Source organism: Hesperophylax consimilis, chromosome 22, assembly GCF_061612785.1.
Source record: "Hesperophylax consimilis isolate HC1 chromosome 22, BYU_Hcon_1.0, whole genome shotgun sequence".
NCBI classification, from domain to species: domain Eukaryota; kingdom Metazoa; phylum Arthropoda; class Insecta; order Trichoptera; family Limnephilidae; genus Hesperophylax; species Hesperophylax consimilis.
The window spans coordinates 4,356,556-4,376,100 of NC_142857.1; the positions used below are offsets into that span (position 1 = coordinate 4,356,556).

Below are 19,545 nucleotides of genomic sequence, written 5' to 3' on the forward strand. Positions count from 1 at the left end.
TACTATCTAAAATTTAACTCCGTTCTGCGACTAGAGCTGAGTAAATGGCTTTTCAAAGTTCGAACCAGCCTTGTATTTATGTCAGAGTGACGATTGTTCCACAGAAAGCACTTCGTGCAGAATTTATAATTGTATTCACTTAATACTATAATTCTTAGTACATTTGATTTTTTTTGTTTTTTCGGCGCCATAGAACCTGAGATAACGGCTTTCGAAATTCTCACGAAACGTCTTTCGAAGTTGCCTGAACAAGCTAACCCGAACAAGCCTGGCATTGTCTACACTCTCATTAAAAATTTAGGCGTATTAGATCTATCAAAAAAATTATATATAAAGATGCAAAAGTCGGTCATTTTGAATACATGTAGGATAACGAAATATTTTTTAAATATTTATGTTGAGGAATCAGTAGGATTTATAGGCCCTGTTAGAAGTTCTACCGAGCCGAACCCTCTGATATGAAAATATCTGGAGTCGGTGAATTATTTTCCCATTTGATATCTGGTGAGTTGACATGTTGTCTTGTATTATTTTGTATTTATTTTGCTTATATAATGCACTTACATAATGTTGATTGACTAGATGATCATTTGTGGGAAAGTGTGTGGAAGGGTTTAGTTTTTCCTATGGGGATGATTTAACACGGACAATAAAATCGGAAGTTAATAAAAAAAAAAACAAACTAAAATTTGGAAAAAAAATTGATTACCTCATGAATCGGCAAAAAATATAAATTTTTATAAAGTTATTCAATTATATAATTTAAAATAAAGTCTTACATATTAAACATGATTACAGCAAAAATAAAATGAAACTTTTTAAATTGTATGTGTTTTTCAAAAACATTATTTTTCCCTAAAATTCAAAGGAAACTTATAAAATGATTGTTTTTAATGAAGAATTATATTTACGGTACCGGTGGTTTCTTATTTAATTTTCGCATTTATTTTAACGAAAATTATGTTGTTTTACTAAGTTTTATCCTTTAAAACGTTGTAAACGTGTTTTTTTACCCCTGAAACATGTTTTTATTTTATTTTTGGAATATGGCATCACCGTGCATGGAATCCAATGAATAAATTATTGACAAGAATAATAAGTTCGGATTACCTTCGGATGTGATTGGTTTATTTATGTAAACATAATTTATACGAAGTATTGCTAAATAGTTCGTCAATAATGCGTCTTTTCGACCACCAAAGATAATAAACCGCCGCGACAAACCGGCAGGTTAATACTATCAGCCATTTTTATTTTATCGAAAGAGAAAGTGAAAACGAGCGATTTCGGTCTGTGATTAACTAGTGTTAACGGAAATAAATCATGGGTACGTGTCGGGAGAGGTTAATATGTTGTTTCTTTGTTATTGTGGTGGTGCAAAAATGCTGTGCAAGAGTTCTCGATGGTGGTGTGGAATTATCGTTTGCGAATCCTAAATACTTGAAGTATGACGATCTCACGGAGCTGTTCCAGCAATTGGAGAAGGAGAATCCTAACCTGGTCAAGTTGCACGCGGCGGGACGGTCCGTCCAAGGCAGGAACTTGTGGGCTATCGAGATAACTAACAATGTCCAGGAGGAGACTCCGGGGAAGCCATTGTTCAAGTTTGTGGCGAACATGCATGGAGACGAGGCGGTTGGAAGACAGCTGATGGTTTACCTGGCTCAGTATTTGCTGAACAACTATGGAAAAGTTGATAGGATCACGAATCTTGTTAATAATACTGATATTTATCTGATGCCGTCCATGAACCCTGATGGTTTTGAAGCATCTAAGGTTAGTTCTTTGTTTTGATTGTTAAACTTAACATTTTTTCTTAATTTGCCTCCCTCTCATTATTTTCATGTTTATTGTTGTATTAACAGATTTTTCCCATCATCACACAATGGCTGTATTTTATTTCTGATATCTAGGCCAATAATTATATTATGTTTTGTCCTTATTCATAATCGAAATGTGCTTGAAATGGCAGTAGCCATGTTTATTGACAAGATCTGATAAGCTAAATACTTCCCAACCTTCCTCTATCCCTACCAAATCCCTTCAGCCTCACAACGTACCCCAATTGGGGATGTCATAGTCCCACTGGCTCTGGTCAGTTGGGCGCAGCGCGCAACTCTTGTGGGATATTCACAATTTTTTTAACAAGAGCATCATCTCGTGCATACTATTTTGTTATTCTGACTCTTGACATGATAGATTATAGTATTTGACTTCCTAGGACATCTCTGTCTTCTACCATCCACTATCGCATCATACATTCTCCTTGTACTCCTTTCTTTGTTTATAGGCTTTACATGTCAACCATCTAAGCTACACCTATTTCAATCTTATTCATTATTCTTTTATTAGCCATGCATTCTTTCCGGATGTCCACATTTGAAACATTTTATACAACAATAATAATAACATGGAGATATAATAGATTTGAGGGGCTTCTACGAGAGTCGTTCAAAAGATATTTATTTTTAAACGATCGACAATTAAGAATCCAAACATGTCAATTCTGAAAACAACGGATAAGAATTCATTTAAATAGATTAGTAATCCAGACACTGTTTCAAAACAAGTCGTAATGTTGTAAGTTCATTCTAATGAATCGGTATAATTAGTTGTCGAAATACTGGCTTGGATACAACTAAAAGACATACTGTTATTACAAAATACTTATTGGTATTCACAACACTGCGTAAAAATAATCCCATATTATTCTTATTAGAATAGACAATATGCAACTTAAAATAGAAATGACTTTCATGTTGATTTGAACGGAAATCGGTGTCGCAACTGACTTAGTACCTTTTGACTATTATTAAATTGAGACAGCCTCTGTCTCTCTTTTACTGCCTGACATTGTATATCACCATTCAATTTGATTTTTTGGTAGACCAGACCCTTTTTGAGGGAAATCAATAATATAATGTAAAATGAACTTTAAAGTGTTTAAGTGCAAGCGATTCTGTTTAATTTTTTTTATGCACTTTCTCATGGCATACAGGTTTAAATCGCATATCAAAAGATTTCAGCTAGGGCGAAATCCCAATGCCAGCAGCGCATGAACGGTTTGTCGGCGGGAAAAAAATCTTGTCACTGGTGCACAAACGGTTTTCCAGAAGTTAATACTTATGTTTTATGTAAAAAAATAATTTTAGTTAGATAATAATGAAAAGTAAATATTTCAGTTTCCGGAAATGGAAATAATGTATTAATAGCCATTTTATTAAAAAGATTTGATAGTTTGACTTCTTTGTAAATATTCGGGATCGCTGACCACGACTAACACAAAATATATTTAAATAAAACCTTTTGATTCACCTTAATTACAATAAAAGGAAACTGACTGCATTTGGGAAATTTTCAATTTTACCATTTTAATTTTCAATTACATTTGAAACGAAAAATGTGAAATAATTATTTTGAAGTCTGTTTTCCCCACATTAATGTTATCTTAATTGTTTAATAATGATGTGGCTGCTATTAATTTATTTAAATGTGTTATTTTGTTTAGATTTTGTGAACATATTTAGAGCGGGGAATAAATAATTTTCCTTGGTTTATTAATTAATGTTATTTTAGGGTCATTGCTTCTTTTTATTGATTTCTAATTGTTCAAGTAAATTTAATCTAAGGCCCTTTCTTTCTATGTAAGGGTTTAAGTTAAGATATGAAATAGAGAATGTGAAATCTATTGTCACAATTATTTTATAAGTAAATCGGTTTAACCGGTAACAAATCATTTTAAATTGGGAGGGGGTAAAATAGAATCATCTAAATAAGTCCTCCAAACGTGGTTATAACCACAGTTTGATAATGGCCATGAAAGCCGAAACAGTAGTAATTATTAATTAAACCAAAAAATACTTGCAGAACTTAATAATTATAATATTAAATTTTAAAAAAAATTGGAGATGCCAAATTTCAAACAACAGTAGGTGGCAATAGACACTGAAAAAACACAAAGACATGTAGTTCTGTTTTGAAGCATAGACTAAAACCATTTGTCATTTTTTAAATTTTTTTATTTTTATATTAACTCCACACAGGAGGCCCTGAAGAAAATAATTTCCCTCAGGGCCTATGTCATCTTTGGGGATGCTGTGTGGAGGGTCTTTTTGTGGAGAGGAAGGAGTGAACATGGGTCTTGAAGAGTCCCATGTTGTAGGAGGGAGGAAACACAGAGGCCGGCAGTTCGTTCCACAGCCGAGCTGTTGAACTTAAGAACGAATCGTAGAAGCGACCCGTTCTCATGTGACAAATGTCAACCGTGTACAAATGTTGGGCGCGCGTTTGGCGTGTATCCCGACTACGCACCGGTGCCGAAGGGATCAATGACGCTAGTTCCTCAGAGCATCTTCCATTGTAATACCGATAGAACAAGGACAGCATACCTACCTGGCGCCTGTGCTCTAAAGATTGCAGTCCACCATTCAGAATTGAAACTCCAAATGGCTTTAGCCGTGTTTAGTGACTAGATCTGAATAGCCAGGTACTTCCCCACCTTCCTCTTTCCCTTCCCCACTTACCTTCAGCCTCACAACATCCCCCAATTGGGGATGCCATAGTCTCACTGGCTCCAGACGGGAGCAGTTGGGACTCTTGTGAGATATTCACTATAAAAAAAAAATAAAAAAAAGTCCGTTTGTTAAGATTGGGGAATCTATCAAACGGACCGCCCGTTTTTGCACAGTCAAGGGTCATGCATTCGGCTAAGTACTTACCAGATCAGTGTACATTATAAATACGTAAAGGCACGAACATAATCTTTGAGGTACTTATTTAAATGTCTAGAAATTATTACTAACGGAAACAAAAAACAAATTAAATTCTGGAGCTTAACCACAAATTTTCATAAAGATTTCGTTCAAAATGCTGGTGATTTTTTGATTAGTTTTTGATGTTTAAAGACAGGATCAATGGCGGCAGCAATAGCCCCTCCCCATGCTATAATTCCGTACTCGATCAAAGATTGATGTAGTGCATAGTGAATTGTTTTTAAATGATTCAAGTTAACCCCTTAAGCTAATTTGTTCGCTTTTGGGAACAACTCATATAGGTTTCATAGAAATCGTGTCATGGTGAGAAATATGATTTAAACGGTGTCTGAGAATACACAATGCTTTATATTCAAATCTAAAAGTTAACCACAGAAAAATTTCAATGTAAACCAAAGTTTCCCCACTGCAATTTGAGAAAAATTTATGGTTTTTGTGAATTGTATTTTTACATGAAGCAACGAAAAATTGAGTTGGCAATAACATTTAAAATACATTTGTCTAATAAAATAAATGTGTTTTTATTTTCTTTTTAAAATTCAGTTAACATAAGGTGAGCCGATTTTAAAATCAAAAAAAATTGTATTTCAAAAATTATAACTTTATTTGTAATAATAAAATTTTAATAACATTCAGTTTAAAAAAAAAATTATTGCAAAGTGGAAATAATCTGACCATCTGACAGAATATGCCAGAGGCCTGAGGGGTTAAGAAAGAAGCCTAAAGAAGTATAATATGGATTTTCTAAGTTTGTTTGCTCTAGTGATAATAATGTTGCTTCCACTTTAAATTACTGTAAAAAATAATACCCAAGTTCCTATTTTGATTTTAGTCACCTGTCAAATTTTATCTTGCAATGACGGAGAAATTTCTAATCTTTTAACTGATTGTCATCAAATGATTTGTTCCGGAAAAGGTTTATTTAGGTAAACCCACACACATACATACGGCTGTGGTAATTTTTGATTGTTTAATTATGAATCATCAGATTTGAGCCAATTAGCAATTTTAGATTGATTTAAAAAAATTAAATTTATGATAATTTCCTGATATTCCATCTAGCAGTTTATTTTATTTTGGTGATTACCCCACTTATTTCACACCCAACTGCCCAAAGCCAGTATAACGTCCAAGTCTAGCACTTTTTGATAGGTAATTTATTCAGTATTCGTAGTGTATTTTGCAAATCATTACCAGATAATGTGTTTATATATATTTATAAAAATAGTATATAATCCAAGTAGTTTCCCCAGAATAACTAGATATATTCAGAGAAAATATTTTTTAATAGTATTTAATTTGGTAGGTAGGTTTGGGTACCGTCGCCCTGGGAACCATTTATTGGATGACCAACACTTCTGCCATAGGTCACGTCAAGGGGCTCGCTACGTTTGGGATCTTGAATTTAGCAGGGGTGCCCGGGTTCATGGGGTGAGGTTTGTCCAGGACTTGGTGGCGGATGCGTCTGCTAATCAACGCGTGGCGGGTTGGATATGGAGAGACCAGTTGAGGAAGACCGTTTGACCTCTCCAGCAGGACTCTCTCGGAATATTGCCGTGCACCGCGGTGGTAGGAATGGATTTGTGGATCCGTCACTCGTGGACCCACCTACCCCCAGATTCCTATCCCCTCATGCCTTTTTCCTTTCCAGAACTTTCTCTCCTTCCTTTCCTAAAATAGACTCCACAGCATCCCCAAAGATGAAACAGGGCCTGAGGGGAATTTTAATCAGGGCCTCCTGTGTGGATCTTATTTAAAAACAATAATAAATCCTTAAGAATGCGATACGCTGGCGATAAATAGTTCCAATTTTAAAAATTAGTTGTTTATCTATATAAAAAAAAATGTTTGTTTGTTCAAAATCTTAAATCTCCGAAATGTCTTCACCGATTGTGTTGAAATTTTGGCACAACGTTGCATTCGAATCCGCATGCGTTTTTATATACCTATATTACATAGATGTCACCTATCACAGATAAAAACATGCTTTTTTGAAAAACGCCATCTGGTAGACATAAAAGCAACATGCGCTATTATTTCTCTATGTGACAGACTGAGACACAGAAACGCTTGGCAGGGTGCAGCTAATGAACACAATATAATATGTAAACTCTTGTTTTTCCAGGAGGGAACATGCGAGTCACTCCCCAAGTTCCAGGGGCGCACCAACGCCAACGGTGTGGACTTAAATCGGGACTTCCCCGACCAGTTTCAGCTGTCTCGAAGCATCAGCCAGGGGGAGATCTTCAGGGGGCGCCAGCAGGAGACCAAGAACATGATGAGCTGGATCATGTCCAAGCCGTTCGTGCTGTCGGGGAACCTTCATGGGGGAGCCGTGGTCGCCAGCTACCCTTACGATAGTTCCGGGTAAGAGTCTACTTTAGGTTAGGGATGTTCAGAATTCTAGTAGTGGGCAAAATAAGCTCTTTCAATTTAAACATAAATCTTTTATTATGTTTGATTTTGGGGTTATAATCCCTGTTGCACTTTTTCCTCCTTTAGAGCCTGTCCACATCACGCAATTGTCTCTGCATTTTACGCGCAAAAATTTTACGGCTCGTGACTTTTGAGCGTAATAAGAGTGCAAATTTTGAAAAATTCGAAATTATTGATGTTTAATCCAAACGATTTTTTTTTTCAAATATATCAATTTTCAGATTTCAGATTTCCTCAAAATCTTCAAACAAAAAACTGAATTTTCGTAAACAAAAGAAGACATTTTCGGCTACAACAAAAAAAATAATGCCATTTTTTGTAATATTAGCACTTTAGTAAACCCTAAAGTTACAAGTCGCCACTGGTTTCAATTCTGAGAGGTGGTCTTACACTAGGGCAAGCATCTTCCACTCTGGAACGTGCCACAAGTATACTATATATTATTTATAAATTAATAAATTGTGAAATAACACAAATTCATCGAAAAAAAATTTACATGCACATTTACGTGCACGCTGGGATTTGAACCCAGATTGTTCGGATTGTCGAGAGCATTACCCCTAGACCACAGATGCCGTCGGTGTTTGCAATTTACACGCAAGTGGTAATTGGCCGCAAGGGTATCTCGACGAATTGTATGTGCATCTAGTAAGTCGCAATCTTGCTGCTCAAATTGCTGCACTGATGCGCTATTGCGTTGGGACATGCACTTCTACGGGCTTCCTAGTCAACTTCTAAATTAACATTTAGACAGCACTGGTAGGAAAGTAACTACTCTACTAAATACTGCCACCGCGTATACAATGCATAAAGGATGCAAACCCGACACTTTGGAACACTACACAACAATTTAAAATGATTCCTTTTCTTGCTCTTAACATATTTCTTTAGCTTATAATCTCCATCAACATCATTTAACACATTGCCACGTCTCCAACAGAACAGGCAGAGAGTGCTGCGAGGACAGCCAGTCCCCTGACAATGACCTGTTCTACCATCTGGCCGAGGTTTACGCCAGCAATCACCCCGTGATGAAGCAGGGAACGTCGTGCCCCCCCGATCGTTTCAAGAATGGTATCACCAACGGTGCCAATTGGTATGAAGTCGTCGGTAAGTCATGCCAACATCATTTGCATAATTTGTAATCGGTTTATATTTCGTAAAGGCTAATCACTAGCGAATGGATGGGGCAAGTTGGAATCAGCTTTACACCCCGGTAGTTGTGATTAACAGACATTTTGATCTAAACCTGGAATGGGACGAGAATCAATTTTTTGGTGAATGTTATTTGTTTTGACAGGGACGAAAGCCGATGTTTTGATGAATGTTATTTATGTTGACGGGGACAATAACCTATGGATTGAAGAATGTTATTTACATTGAGAGGGATGTAAACCAATGTGTTGATGAATGTTATTTGTATTGGCAGGGACAATAATTTTTTTGACATGAAAGGGTATGAAACATTTAAGAAATTAAAACTTCCCAAATTTTTATTTTGGGTTATTATACCGTGTTCCGCTTCCTCATTCTTTAGCCAACATTTCAAAAGTGCATGTTTATGTATAATTAGTTAAATTAGACGGCTACACCAAAACTAAACCCCTAAAACCACATTACTTTATTTAACTAATTATACTGAAATACCGGCCCTACGAGGTAACACGGTGTCGCTTCTACATACATAAACACACACTTTACCACATCTACAAATCTGCACTGATGATGGGCACTGTAAGATGATATAAAATGCGATAATACTTAAGCCTTGAAAAATCAAATCATACCTAAAGATTGATTGTACGATATTTTATTTAAATATCTAATGTTACACAAAAATACCACAGACTTAACTAATATCATTTATCACCTGATTTTTACCACAAGTTATGTTATGTTAGTTAACTACCAACAAAAATGTGGTAAAGTTATCATCATGATTCCTATCAGTTTTGTTTGTTTAGTATTGGAAAACGTTGTTTTACCAACAATTAGTGTTTCCTGTGAGGTTTTCCCTGAATAAAGCAATATATGCTTGATGTCTTTTGTAATGAATGATCATTTTAATATTTCATTAATTATTTTGCTATCGCATGCCACAGCAAAATTATTACTGTCAATAGTTTTTTCCCTTTTAGGAAGAAGTTAGCTACCCATTTTAATCAATATTTAGATATGTGAATACAACACAAGAGTTTCAACTGTCTAAAATCAATGGGACTACGGCATCCCTAATTGGGGTATGTTGTGAGGATGAAAGGTGTTGTAGAGTGAGATGAAGGAGGTGGTGAAAAGGAAAATTAAGAAATATATGGCCTATTCCTATCTGTTCACTAAACACAACTGAAGCCGTTTAGAGAATTGTTTCGATTTCGAGCAGGGAGATATTGACAGTATCTAACACTCTGGAATATGTCACAAAAATTTTGATAAATTTTTTAATTCTGTCTGATTTCATTAAAATGTTCATGGACAATACATACATACGTGTAGGCACTTCTGTGGGTTGCTTTGTGAATACAAACTAAGCATTTTCTAGTATCTCTTGTAAACACAACTATCAAGTTTAATTATGTACTGTTGTAACCTAAGGAATTACAACTAAACTTAAATATGTACATGTTAGGCCAGAGATGTTCCCATTCATGCTACAATATTTATTTATATGGATTTAGGAATAACTTTTGACACGTGCCTGACTTTTCGTTCTCATATCAATTCTGTGTGCAACACTGCACTTTGTAATCTGCAACGCAAAATCTTCTTCTAATACGGCAGTCATAAAAATGCTTTATTTTACTCTGATTCGTAACATTCTCGGGAGTGCCTCGGTAATTTGGGGACCCGAAGATGCCATACGCTCAAATGATATAGAAAATGCACAAAAAAAGATTATGCGATACCGTAACATGCAAAAGTTTGGGTACAACCCCTTGTTATGTCCTTTTCTCGCTGGAATGCTAGGACTAGATCGCCTAGACCCCAGGGGTGCACAAACTTTAACTGCTGGCGATCTACCTCAATATTATTAGATTCCGATCGATCGACTCTGAGAGGCTGCAAGTATGTGTGATGCAGGATTGTCGTCTATGTAGGTAGTGTGTATCGTGGCGCAGGTATAAGTGTATATATAGGGACGTTGCATAATTGCATGGCCACGAATCCACATAGAATTTGGAGGAACGACAGAAATTAGTTTGCAATATGCATTTTTTTTAGTCAAGGTAGGTGGAGGTCTGCACTAAAAAGTCAATGAAAAAACTTATTTATTCAAAATTGCAAGTTTATTGGTTCTTACAAGAAACAAACGAGTTCTAGTTTCTAAACTTAACTGAATAATGACTTTGGATGTTGAAGCGTGGCACTGCATGTCCTCAGCGTACTTTTCATACGATGGTACGTAATTACCGAGTGATAATCGCAAGCACGATGACATATGTTCGTCAGTTAGTCGATTGCGATATTTTGAATTCTACAAACTACAAATAAATAATAAAAAAAGAAGACATGAAAAATGGGAAATTTTTCTCGAGATCGACTCAAAAAGCACTCTCGATCGACCGGTCGATCGCGATCGACAGTTTGAGCACCCCTGGTCTAGACGTTAGGAGAAAAATTGCAGTGGTGGTAGTAGCACATAAGCTGCTCAACGAAGGTTCGAAACCTGACATGTAGAAATAAATTTTATGGGTTATTTCACAATCATTTTATTCAAATTATATTGTATATATGCGATATGTTCAAGAATGGTAAATATCTCCGTATTGCGCTGTTGGATAGACCACCATTCATTATCGAAACATTGCTTTGAGCTGTTACCTTATTTAGTAGCCAGTTAGTTCCCAATGTTCCTCTTGCCCTTCTCCTTCACACTTCCTTAATCCTCATAACATATTCTAAATTGGATACCATAGTTCCACTGGCTCTGGGCAGTTCTGACTTACAAAAATATTGAGAGAACTTGACTACTTATAGATGCTCATTTATCCTTGTGAGTAAAGGAGTCCTTTCATTTGAGTACTGCACAGGAGTCCAACCGTCTGGAGTCAGTGAGACTATGGCATTCTCAATTGGGATATGTTGCGAGGCTGAAAGTAGTGGGTAGAGGGGGGGAATATGGGGAATCACCTGGTTATTCAGATCTGGTTACCAAACATGGCTAAAGCCATTTCAAACAACATTTCGATTATGAATGGTGGTCTTTCACCAGGGCGATACTGATAGTATCTGTCACTCTAGAATGTGTCGTAAATACACTTTTAATTTAAGGCGATACACTACGTCGTGTAATATTTTAAATTGAGCCGCTATCTTTTTTTTTTTTTTTTTTTTAAAGTCGGAGGCGGTTTACTTACGTTCCCCGCGAGCACTTAGGCCATAGGCCCATTGTACTATCTCCCATTTTACCTCATTCCCTTGCCAGTAACCCGGTCCCTTTTATGAAGTTCACCAGGGCTGTCATTGGATATGTGGCGATGTCTTCTGGTTCCACACTGTGTCTTCCCAGGTATCTGAGCCTTATTCCCAGCAGAGCGGGACATTGGCACCATAGGTGAATTGGAGTCTCTTCCTTCTCTTCACATTTCCTACAGATGTTGGTGTTTTCCACTCCCAACAGTTGCATGTGTCTCCTGAGATGGCAGTGTCCCGTTAATAGTCCTACCAGTTCCCTCAGTGAGTTTCTGTCCATATCGAGTAGTTGCCTGGTTCGGTTAGGGTCCGGTCCGTTTATGAGTACTTTAGATTGCCTCATTCCGGGTGCCTTCTTCCATTCCTTCCAGTGTTGGGATTTGACCCACCTCTTGATATGTAGTTTGGTGTGGCAAGCTGCTACTCCTACGGCCGGCTCGGATCCCGCAAGTGGTGCTTTCGCCCCTTTCCTTGCTAGTTCGTCAGCCCGCTCGTTGCCCTCAATACCTTTATGTCCTGGTACCCAGAGCAGGGTTACTTTATTGATGGTCGCCAGTTCTATTAGGATAGTCCTGCATTCCATCACCAGTCTGGAGTCGCATCGGTTACTTTCCAGTGCCATTAAGGCCGCCTGGCTATCCGAACATATGTTTATGTTCTTATTTCTGTACCCGATACTCATATTCTCCTGTGCGCAGGCTAAGATGGCTTTCATCTCAGCTTGAAACACAGTGCAGTGCATTCCTAGAGGTATACTGAGTTCCCTCTTAGATCCCTGTAGACAGACCCCGGCCCCTGTTCCTTCCTCCATCTTGGACCCGTCTGTGAACCAGATTAGTTCCTGTTTGGAGTTTGGACCTGGGACCGAGTCCCATTCCTCCCTTGTGGGGTACGTCACTTTAAACAGCTGTCCGAAGAAGTATTCGGCTTGCTTGCCGTCCTGCTTCATCCCAGCCGTCGGACTAATTGCCCTCAGTCTTATTCCTATTTCCGTGTGACTGTTTCTGGGCAACTCTCCTCTCCATTGGCCATTGCAATGTAACCTGTAGGCTGCCGCCATCGCCGCCCCCTCTATTTCTATGTTTAGTGGGGGTAGGTTCAGCAGCACTCCCATGGCTAGTATTGGAGTGGTTCTCATGGCTCCTGTGATGCTTCTGCATGCAAGTCCCTGTATGTGATTGAGTGTGACCATCACTGTTTTCAGTGTTGTTCTCCTCCACCAGACCAGGGATGCGTGCATGATCCTTGGTTTTACAACGGCTGTGTAAAGCCATTGCATCATTTTAGGTTTGAGACCCCACGTTCTGCCGCAGATTCGCCTAGTTGCCCACATCAGAGCACAGGCCTTTCTGCCTACAGTTTCCACCTGGTTTTTCCAGCTCAGTTTGGCATCTATGATGACTCCGAGGTACTTAACCGTGTCAGAGGGTTCTAATTCCTTTCCATAGAAGGTTGGATTGCTCCATCCTTCTAGTTTCCTTTTACGCGTAAAGATTACTAGTTCTGTCTTGTCTGGGTTGACTGACAGTCCTGTTTCTTCACACCATTCTTCCACTGTTGCCAGTGTTGACTGTATAAGGCCTCGGGTTGTGTCTGCATCCCAACACCTTATTATGGTTGCAATGTCATCCGCATACCCTTGCGTATATAGGCCCCTGTTGTTGAGTTTCCGGATGAGGTTGTCCACCACCAGGCTCCACAGCAAGGGTGATAAGACCCCTCCCTGTGGACACCCTCGTGTCACCAGCACTTTGATGCTTACCTCACCCCTTGTCACCGTAAGTATCCGGCCTGAGAGCATGTTCCTCAGCCACCTTCTGGTGGTTTTGTCGAGTCCATGTCTTTCTGCCGCTTCATCAATGGATTTAATAGTGGTGCAGTTAAATGCTCCCTCTATATCCAGGAATAGCCCTACCGCCAGTTCCCCAGTCGCTTGTGCCTGCTCCAGTTTGTACACCAACCTGTGCAGTGCCGCGTCGACTGACTTACCTGCTTGGTAAGCAAACTGTAACTCGTGGAGGGGCTTCTCTTTCAGTGCCCCGTCCCTTATGTGCCTGTCCATTAGCCTCTCCATTGTCTTCAAAAGAAATGAGGTGAGGCTAATTGGGCGGAATGCACCTGGTTGGTCGTAGTCAGCTCTCCCCGGTTTGGGTATGAACACTACCCTTGTCTTCCGCCATGGTATGGGGATGTATCCGAGGGCACAGCATGCCCTCAGGATCTTCGTCACCGGAAGTAGGATTGTATCTAGGCCCCTCTGTAGAAGTGCTGGAAAGATTCCATCCTCTCCTGCGCTTTTAAAAGGGTCAAACCCTCTGATTGCCCATTTGACTCTGGAGGGAGTAACTATTTTAGCCGCAGTGTCCCAGTCCTTACCTTCCCGTGTAACTCGGGCTGGTGGTGGACCGGTATCATCTGCTTCTAACTTTTTGTAGCCGGGAAAATGTTTCCCCAGCAGTACCTCCAACTCCTCCTCCCAACTGTTGGTATATCCTCCATCAGCTTTTTTGAATGGGCCTTTTGCTGCCCCTGGGTCTTTTGCAAGAATTTTTTGGATTCTTGCAGTTTGTGGGATGGTTTCCACCTCCCCACAGTATTTCTCCCAGGAGCATGTTTTGGCTTTCTGGATTGCCACCTTGTACTCTTTCTGGTATTGCTTGTGGGCATCCCAGTTTCCTGACTTTTTGGCCTTGTTGAAAGCTTGCCTTACTATTTTCCGTAGCTCCTGCAGTCTTCTGCTCCACCACGGTGTTTTGTCCCTGGTACTTGTCTTCAGAGGGCAGCTATTTTCGTATGCCCTTATCATTGAGTCCCTTAGTACTTCTACTGCGTCCTCAATTTCTTCGGGGCAGCCGTATTTAGCTGGGAATCTTGTCATTCCTATATTTAGTTCCTCCGAGTATCTAGTCCAGTCAGTTGCTTTTGGGTTCCTGTATGAATCGGTCCCCGTTTTGCTTGTTTCTCCCTCTAGTTTAAATTCTATGTGTCGGTGGTCCGACAGGGATGGTTCGTCCGATACTCTCCATCCTGAGACTCTCAATGTTCCTAGGGTCAGGTCTATCACCTCCTGTCTGTTACTTATAAAGAAGGTGGGTTCCCTACCTCTATTAAGAATCTCAAGGTTCACTGTCATCAGGTATTCCAGGAGGTCCTGTCCTCGTTTGTTGATGTCCGTACTCCCCCACACAGTGTGGTGCGAGTTAGCATCTGCTCCGAGTATCAGTTCCCTACCCTTCTCCCTGCAGTCCTGGACGAGTCTCGTTATTTCCCTTGAGGGTGGTGGTTCCACAGAGTCATAGGGCATGTATGCTGATGCCACAACTACTTCCCTGCTTCTTTGGTCCAGCGTGACCTGTAGCTTCACAGCCACTAAGTCCCTACTGCAGTGTTCGGGTAGCAGTGTGCCAGGTATCCCTCTGATGAGAATACAGGCCCTGGGTCTGTCCCCCGACTCGTTATAATAGATTAGACCTTGGTTCATGTTTAGTCCTCTGACCTTCCCCCTATAAGTCCAGGGTTCTTGGATCAGCGCGACGTCCACACTGTCCCGGGTGACTCTACTGCTAAGCACTGCAGTCGCTGCCGGACTGCGGTGCAAGTTTATTTGAATGAACTGTAAGTTTTTAGCCATTACTGCCTAATCCTTAAGTCATTCTTCCTCCTATTTACGCTCCTCGGTGTTAGGAGAGCGCACCGTGAAAGTGGCCTTCCTTATCCCGACATGCGCCGTCATCCCCATCTCCCTCAGCACCTTCACACTTTCCTCGTCCACACTCATGATCAGGCGATACATGTTCTTATCCCTGATCGAGTCGTGGACGATCCATTTTTTTGTGTGTAGCCGGGGAGTCTGGTTCTCCAGCAGTTGTAGCAACCTCTCGGTGCTTACTGCTCCATTTTCGGGGATTACTGCCCTAACCTTTACGTACTTTGGCAGTTCCTGCAACCCCACCACCTCCAGGTCGCAGCCCTGCCATTTCCGTATGGTCGGCACCATCTCCCTTAGCCATGTCTCTGACTCCTTGTCGGAGCAGGTCATTTTCAGGACGCCCCTCTGAGTGAAGCATTCGTCGAATCTGGGTTTGAACTGCCCCTTTGGGATGCTCAAAATCAGATCCGCGGCCGCCTCACTCACGAGGGCCTCCTGCTCTTTTGTAAATTCTTCCTCTCTGTTTCTATGGACGACAGCCACCCGAATTTTATTTCCAGCGGCTTCCGCATAGGTAGCAGAGGTGAGAATTCCTCGGGGCTTTTTCCTGGTATTTCCCGGTGAAAGCCCCAAGGGTTTAGGTTCCGGTGAGGTTCTTCTCCTCTTCCCGGCCTTCTTTTCCCCGGACGTTCCAGGTTGCTCCCGGTTACCTTGTGCGGTCCCCGTTAGCTTCCGGTCTGTCCCTGGTTTGCTGGTTCCGGCCTTCGAGGTCCCTGGTTGTCCCCAGCTGACTTTTACAGTCCCTGGTTGTTCCTGGTTTCCTTCCTGCCGCCCCTGCTTCTCTCTTTTGAGTTTTCTCCTCGCAGCCCCACTGAGTTTCTTATTGATGTGAATTTTTTTCACACCGTCTGACAGGGACTTTACCTTGTCTTCCTCAGCGGTGGTTGTTGGAGTAAGTCCCTTCTTTAAGTCCCCCCCTCTCCGCTGGTTCCCCGAGGACCCCAGTTGGAGTCGGGGGTTCTTAAAGAGGTTATTTTCCAGGTCCCCTGATGGTCCCTGCATTTCCACGTCTGGATCCCCTGGGGGATCCCGCCGTGTTGCATCTGTCGGAGGTCCTTCTTTATGGTTCCCAGAGGGCCCCTCAAGGGAAGAGTCCACCAGGGTGGTCCCATCTCTCCTTTCCACTTCCTCTTGGTTCCTCAAAGGCCCCAAGAGGGATGAGTCCACCGAGGCGGCCTCAACTCCTCCTTCCACTCCCCCTAGGTTCCTTAAAGGTCCCTCGTCAGTGTTGTTTTGGTTTTTGTTTTTACAGTCCATATTTGGTCCCACGAGTATCTAGGGAAATAAAAGGTCCACCCCAGCAGAGCCCCGAATGCTGGGGTAAGGTCTGTATACTCCGAGATGCGACCTTGTGTCTCGGAGGAACCGTTCGTGACACTGTTCCCCAGTGTCATTCAGCCCTGAGCACGGTATCTCACACCTTAGCTTGGGATGGCTATTGCAGGTCGTGTTTCCACTCCCTGAGCGATGGGTTCGCCACACTCCCTACGCTATGAGCCGCTATCAATAACAACCCCTACGTAGATGGCGATAAGGTTTAAATTCCCGCTTAACACCATCCGCCTGTTTTGATTTACGCAAGAAAAAAACATGGCCAAAAAGTGCCTTTTATTTTATTTTGTGGATGTTCAGGCATAAATATTTAATTTTTTTTCGATCATTTTATAAATAACTTAATTTTCCACATTATACAATAAAATCATAACCGAAAATGGGTTCGTAAGTAGGAGATTTTGAACTTTAAAGCAGTTTTCATAGGCCTATAGATTATTTTTTTTGGGCTCATAAAAATACTTATCTAAAAAATACTCGATTATTTCAAAGACCAAGATGTATTCTACTCGCAGTATTTAATTAAAGCGTCTGAAACATTTCTAGGCGACCAAATTTTCAAACCAAAAACACATGATTTTGAATTACTACGTATGGCATTGCCTTAAGTGAAAAATTGTGAAATGACACAAATTCATCAATTAAAATTTACATGCGCCTCCCGGGATTGTACACGTAACCTCCAAATTCGTAACCAAGGATCGTAACCACTCATCCACTGAGGCCATCGAAGGCCTTCAATCTAAAGTATAATACTACATTCAGGCTTAATACTGCTTCTAAATTGTTCAGTCTTAAACCTATTTCGTTTTTATGTAGGACTTTAATTCCTGTATCACGGTCAAAAGTATGATCTTTATTAATTAAATATAAATATTAAAATTTATCAATGAAGTGACAACCAAGTATTTTCATTTCATTTATTTAAAATGTCAAGTAACAATGTGTTTGCTTCTTTTGAAAAATCAAAAAAGAAAAGTTTAAAGACAAAAAATGCTCTATTTGTTTCAAAGACCAAGATGTGTTCTAGGCTCAGTATTTTATTAACCTTTCCTTATCTGTGGTGTGTATTTACTACACATTGCTTCTAATAACTTTAATAACTCTATAAATATAGTAAATTTTGGGTTCAGATTTTAGTTATTCCTCCGTTATACATTTATGCATTGAATTAAAAAATAAAATTTTACATAGTTTTCAAATTCAATTAAAAATCAGAGATTTTTGTTAAAAATCGGAAACAAATACACCAATACAATCAACCGTGTGACACTGATATGCGAAGAGTGTGCAAGGAAATGACACGCTATTGATGTCCCGCTTTAGTTCGCTGTGCGGGAACTTGAGAAATCCACACGTCCACAGTTGTATTTTGATTTAGACCATCGATACCTACGACCGCATAGCTGTGTGTGTGCTAGCCGCCAGTCAGTCAGTCGCGGACCGTCGTTAGATGTGGACCCCTCGCATGTTTTTTTAGCATCTGCCGATGGTTTTTTCATGTTTTCAGCAATTAAATTACAATTATTATCACTTTTGATATAAAATATAATAAACATAAGCGGACTAGCTATGAATATTCATATTTTTCCAATATTAAATCGCTTATTTTGAGATGTGTATTGACTACACAGCACCGGAAAGCGTGGATTTTTTAAGCATAGTAAGGGAAAGGTTAAAGAAACACATGATTTTACTTCATTGTGGCGCTTCGCCTTAACACATTTTGCATAGTTTTTTCGCACCTGCTCTGTTATACACTGCAAAATTAATATTCTATTGAAAGACCAAATCAAAATAACCAGTTTGTTATCATTATGCTATAGTGTAAATGATTGCTTCCCATCGCTGAAGGTCAATTGCTTCACTCATGATTTAAATTGTAACAGGTTTTTTTTCCAGTTAACACAATATAATACATGCTATACTCAGTAATTTACTGATCAGTGTCGGTGTGTTTCGCCGGACATTGAGAATTTTAAAATGATGTTAAATTGATCATTAGAATATGAATAAAACAATAATTTTTATCAACCCCTCCTGGCATATTATGTCAGAGTATTTTCACTTTGCAATAAAATCCATAAAATGGAATATTTCCGAATGTATCCGAAAACTAAAAACTGTGTATGAATACGCTTTCAAATTCTATTATTAGAAATAATCTTATAACTTTTGAAATATTCAAATTTTGAATGCAAATAAAAAAGATTTTAAAATGTCTCACCTTACGCCTTTTTTCACTAAATTACTGATATGAAAAAATAAAAGAAAAACACACACATTGTATTAGAAAAAATATATTATAAACGTAATTGTTACTTCGCTTTTTCATTGTTTCATATAAAAAATTCATAAATTGAAAAAATTGCTGTCGGAAACTTTGGTTTCGTAGATGTGAAATTTTTTAATTCTTTTGTGGTTAACTTCTAGATTTGAAGATAAAGCGTGTTGTTTTCTCTTTCTAATTTCTTTTATATTATATTTTTCACCATGACAATAAGGGAGACAACGATTTCTATGTAACCTATATGAGCTGTGCCCAAAAGCGAACAAATTAACCCGAAGGGTTAACCTCCAGATTTATAACAAAAGTATTTGCTATATGACCTACATTCGAATTTTGAAAAATACGGTACATAAATTATTTACTCCTATCGCTGACTCGTGAATAATTGTAGGATATTATTATAATTCAAATTTTTAAAAAGACAATTGAAATAATATTCTCTTAAAATATTATATTATAGGTGAGTACCTACTTAATCGCTTGTCTAAACTATTCTTCACACAAGCAGTTCCAATTTCGAAAATGATAATTGAAATAATATTCTCTTAAAATATTATATTATAGGTAAGTACCTACTTAATTGCTTGTCTGAATTA

The 19,545-nt window shown here is 39.3% G+C and overlaps 1 protein-coding gene across 1 annotated transcript in view; it reads left to right on the plus strand.

Annotated features, from left to right (window-relative positions):
* The first annotated feature begins 1,066 nt into the window (after positions 1–1,066).
* Positions 1,067–19,545, plus strand: part of svr (Carboxypeptidase D svr) — a 69,329-nt gene continuing 50,850 nt past the window's right edge. The window contains exons 1-3 of the mRNA XM_089645101.1: positions 1,067–1,776; positions 6,898–7,139; positions 8,149–8,318. Coding sequence (XP_089501227.1) covers positions 1,324–1,776; positions 6,898–7,139; positions 8,149–8,318 — 865 coding nt within the window. The 5' untranslated portion in view covers positions 1,067–1,323. The remainder of the gene's footprint in view (positions 1,777–6,897; positions 7,140–8,148; positions 8,319–19,545) is intronic.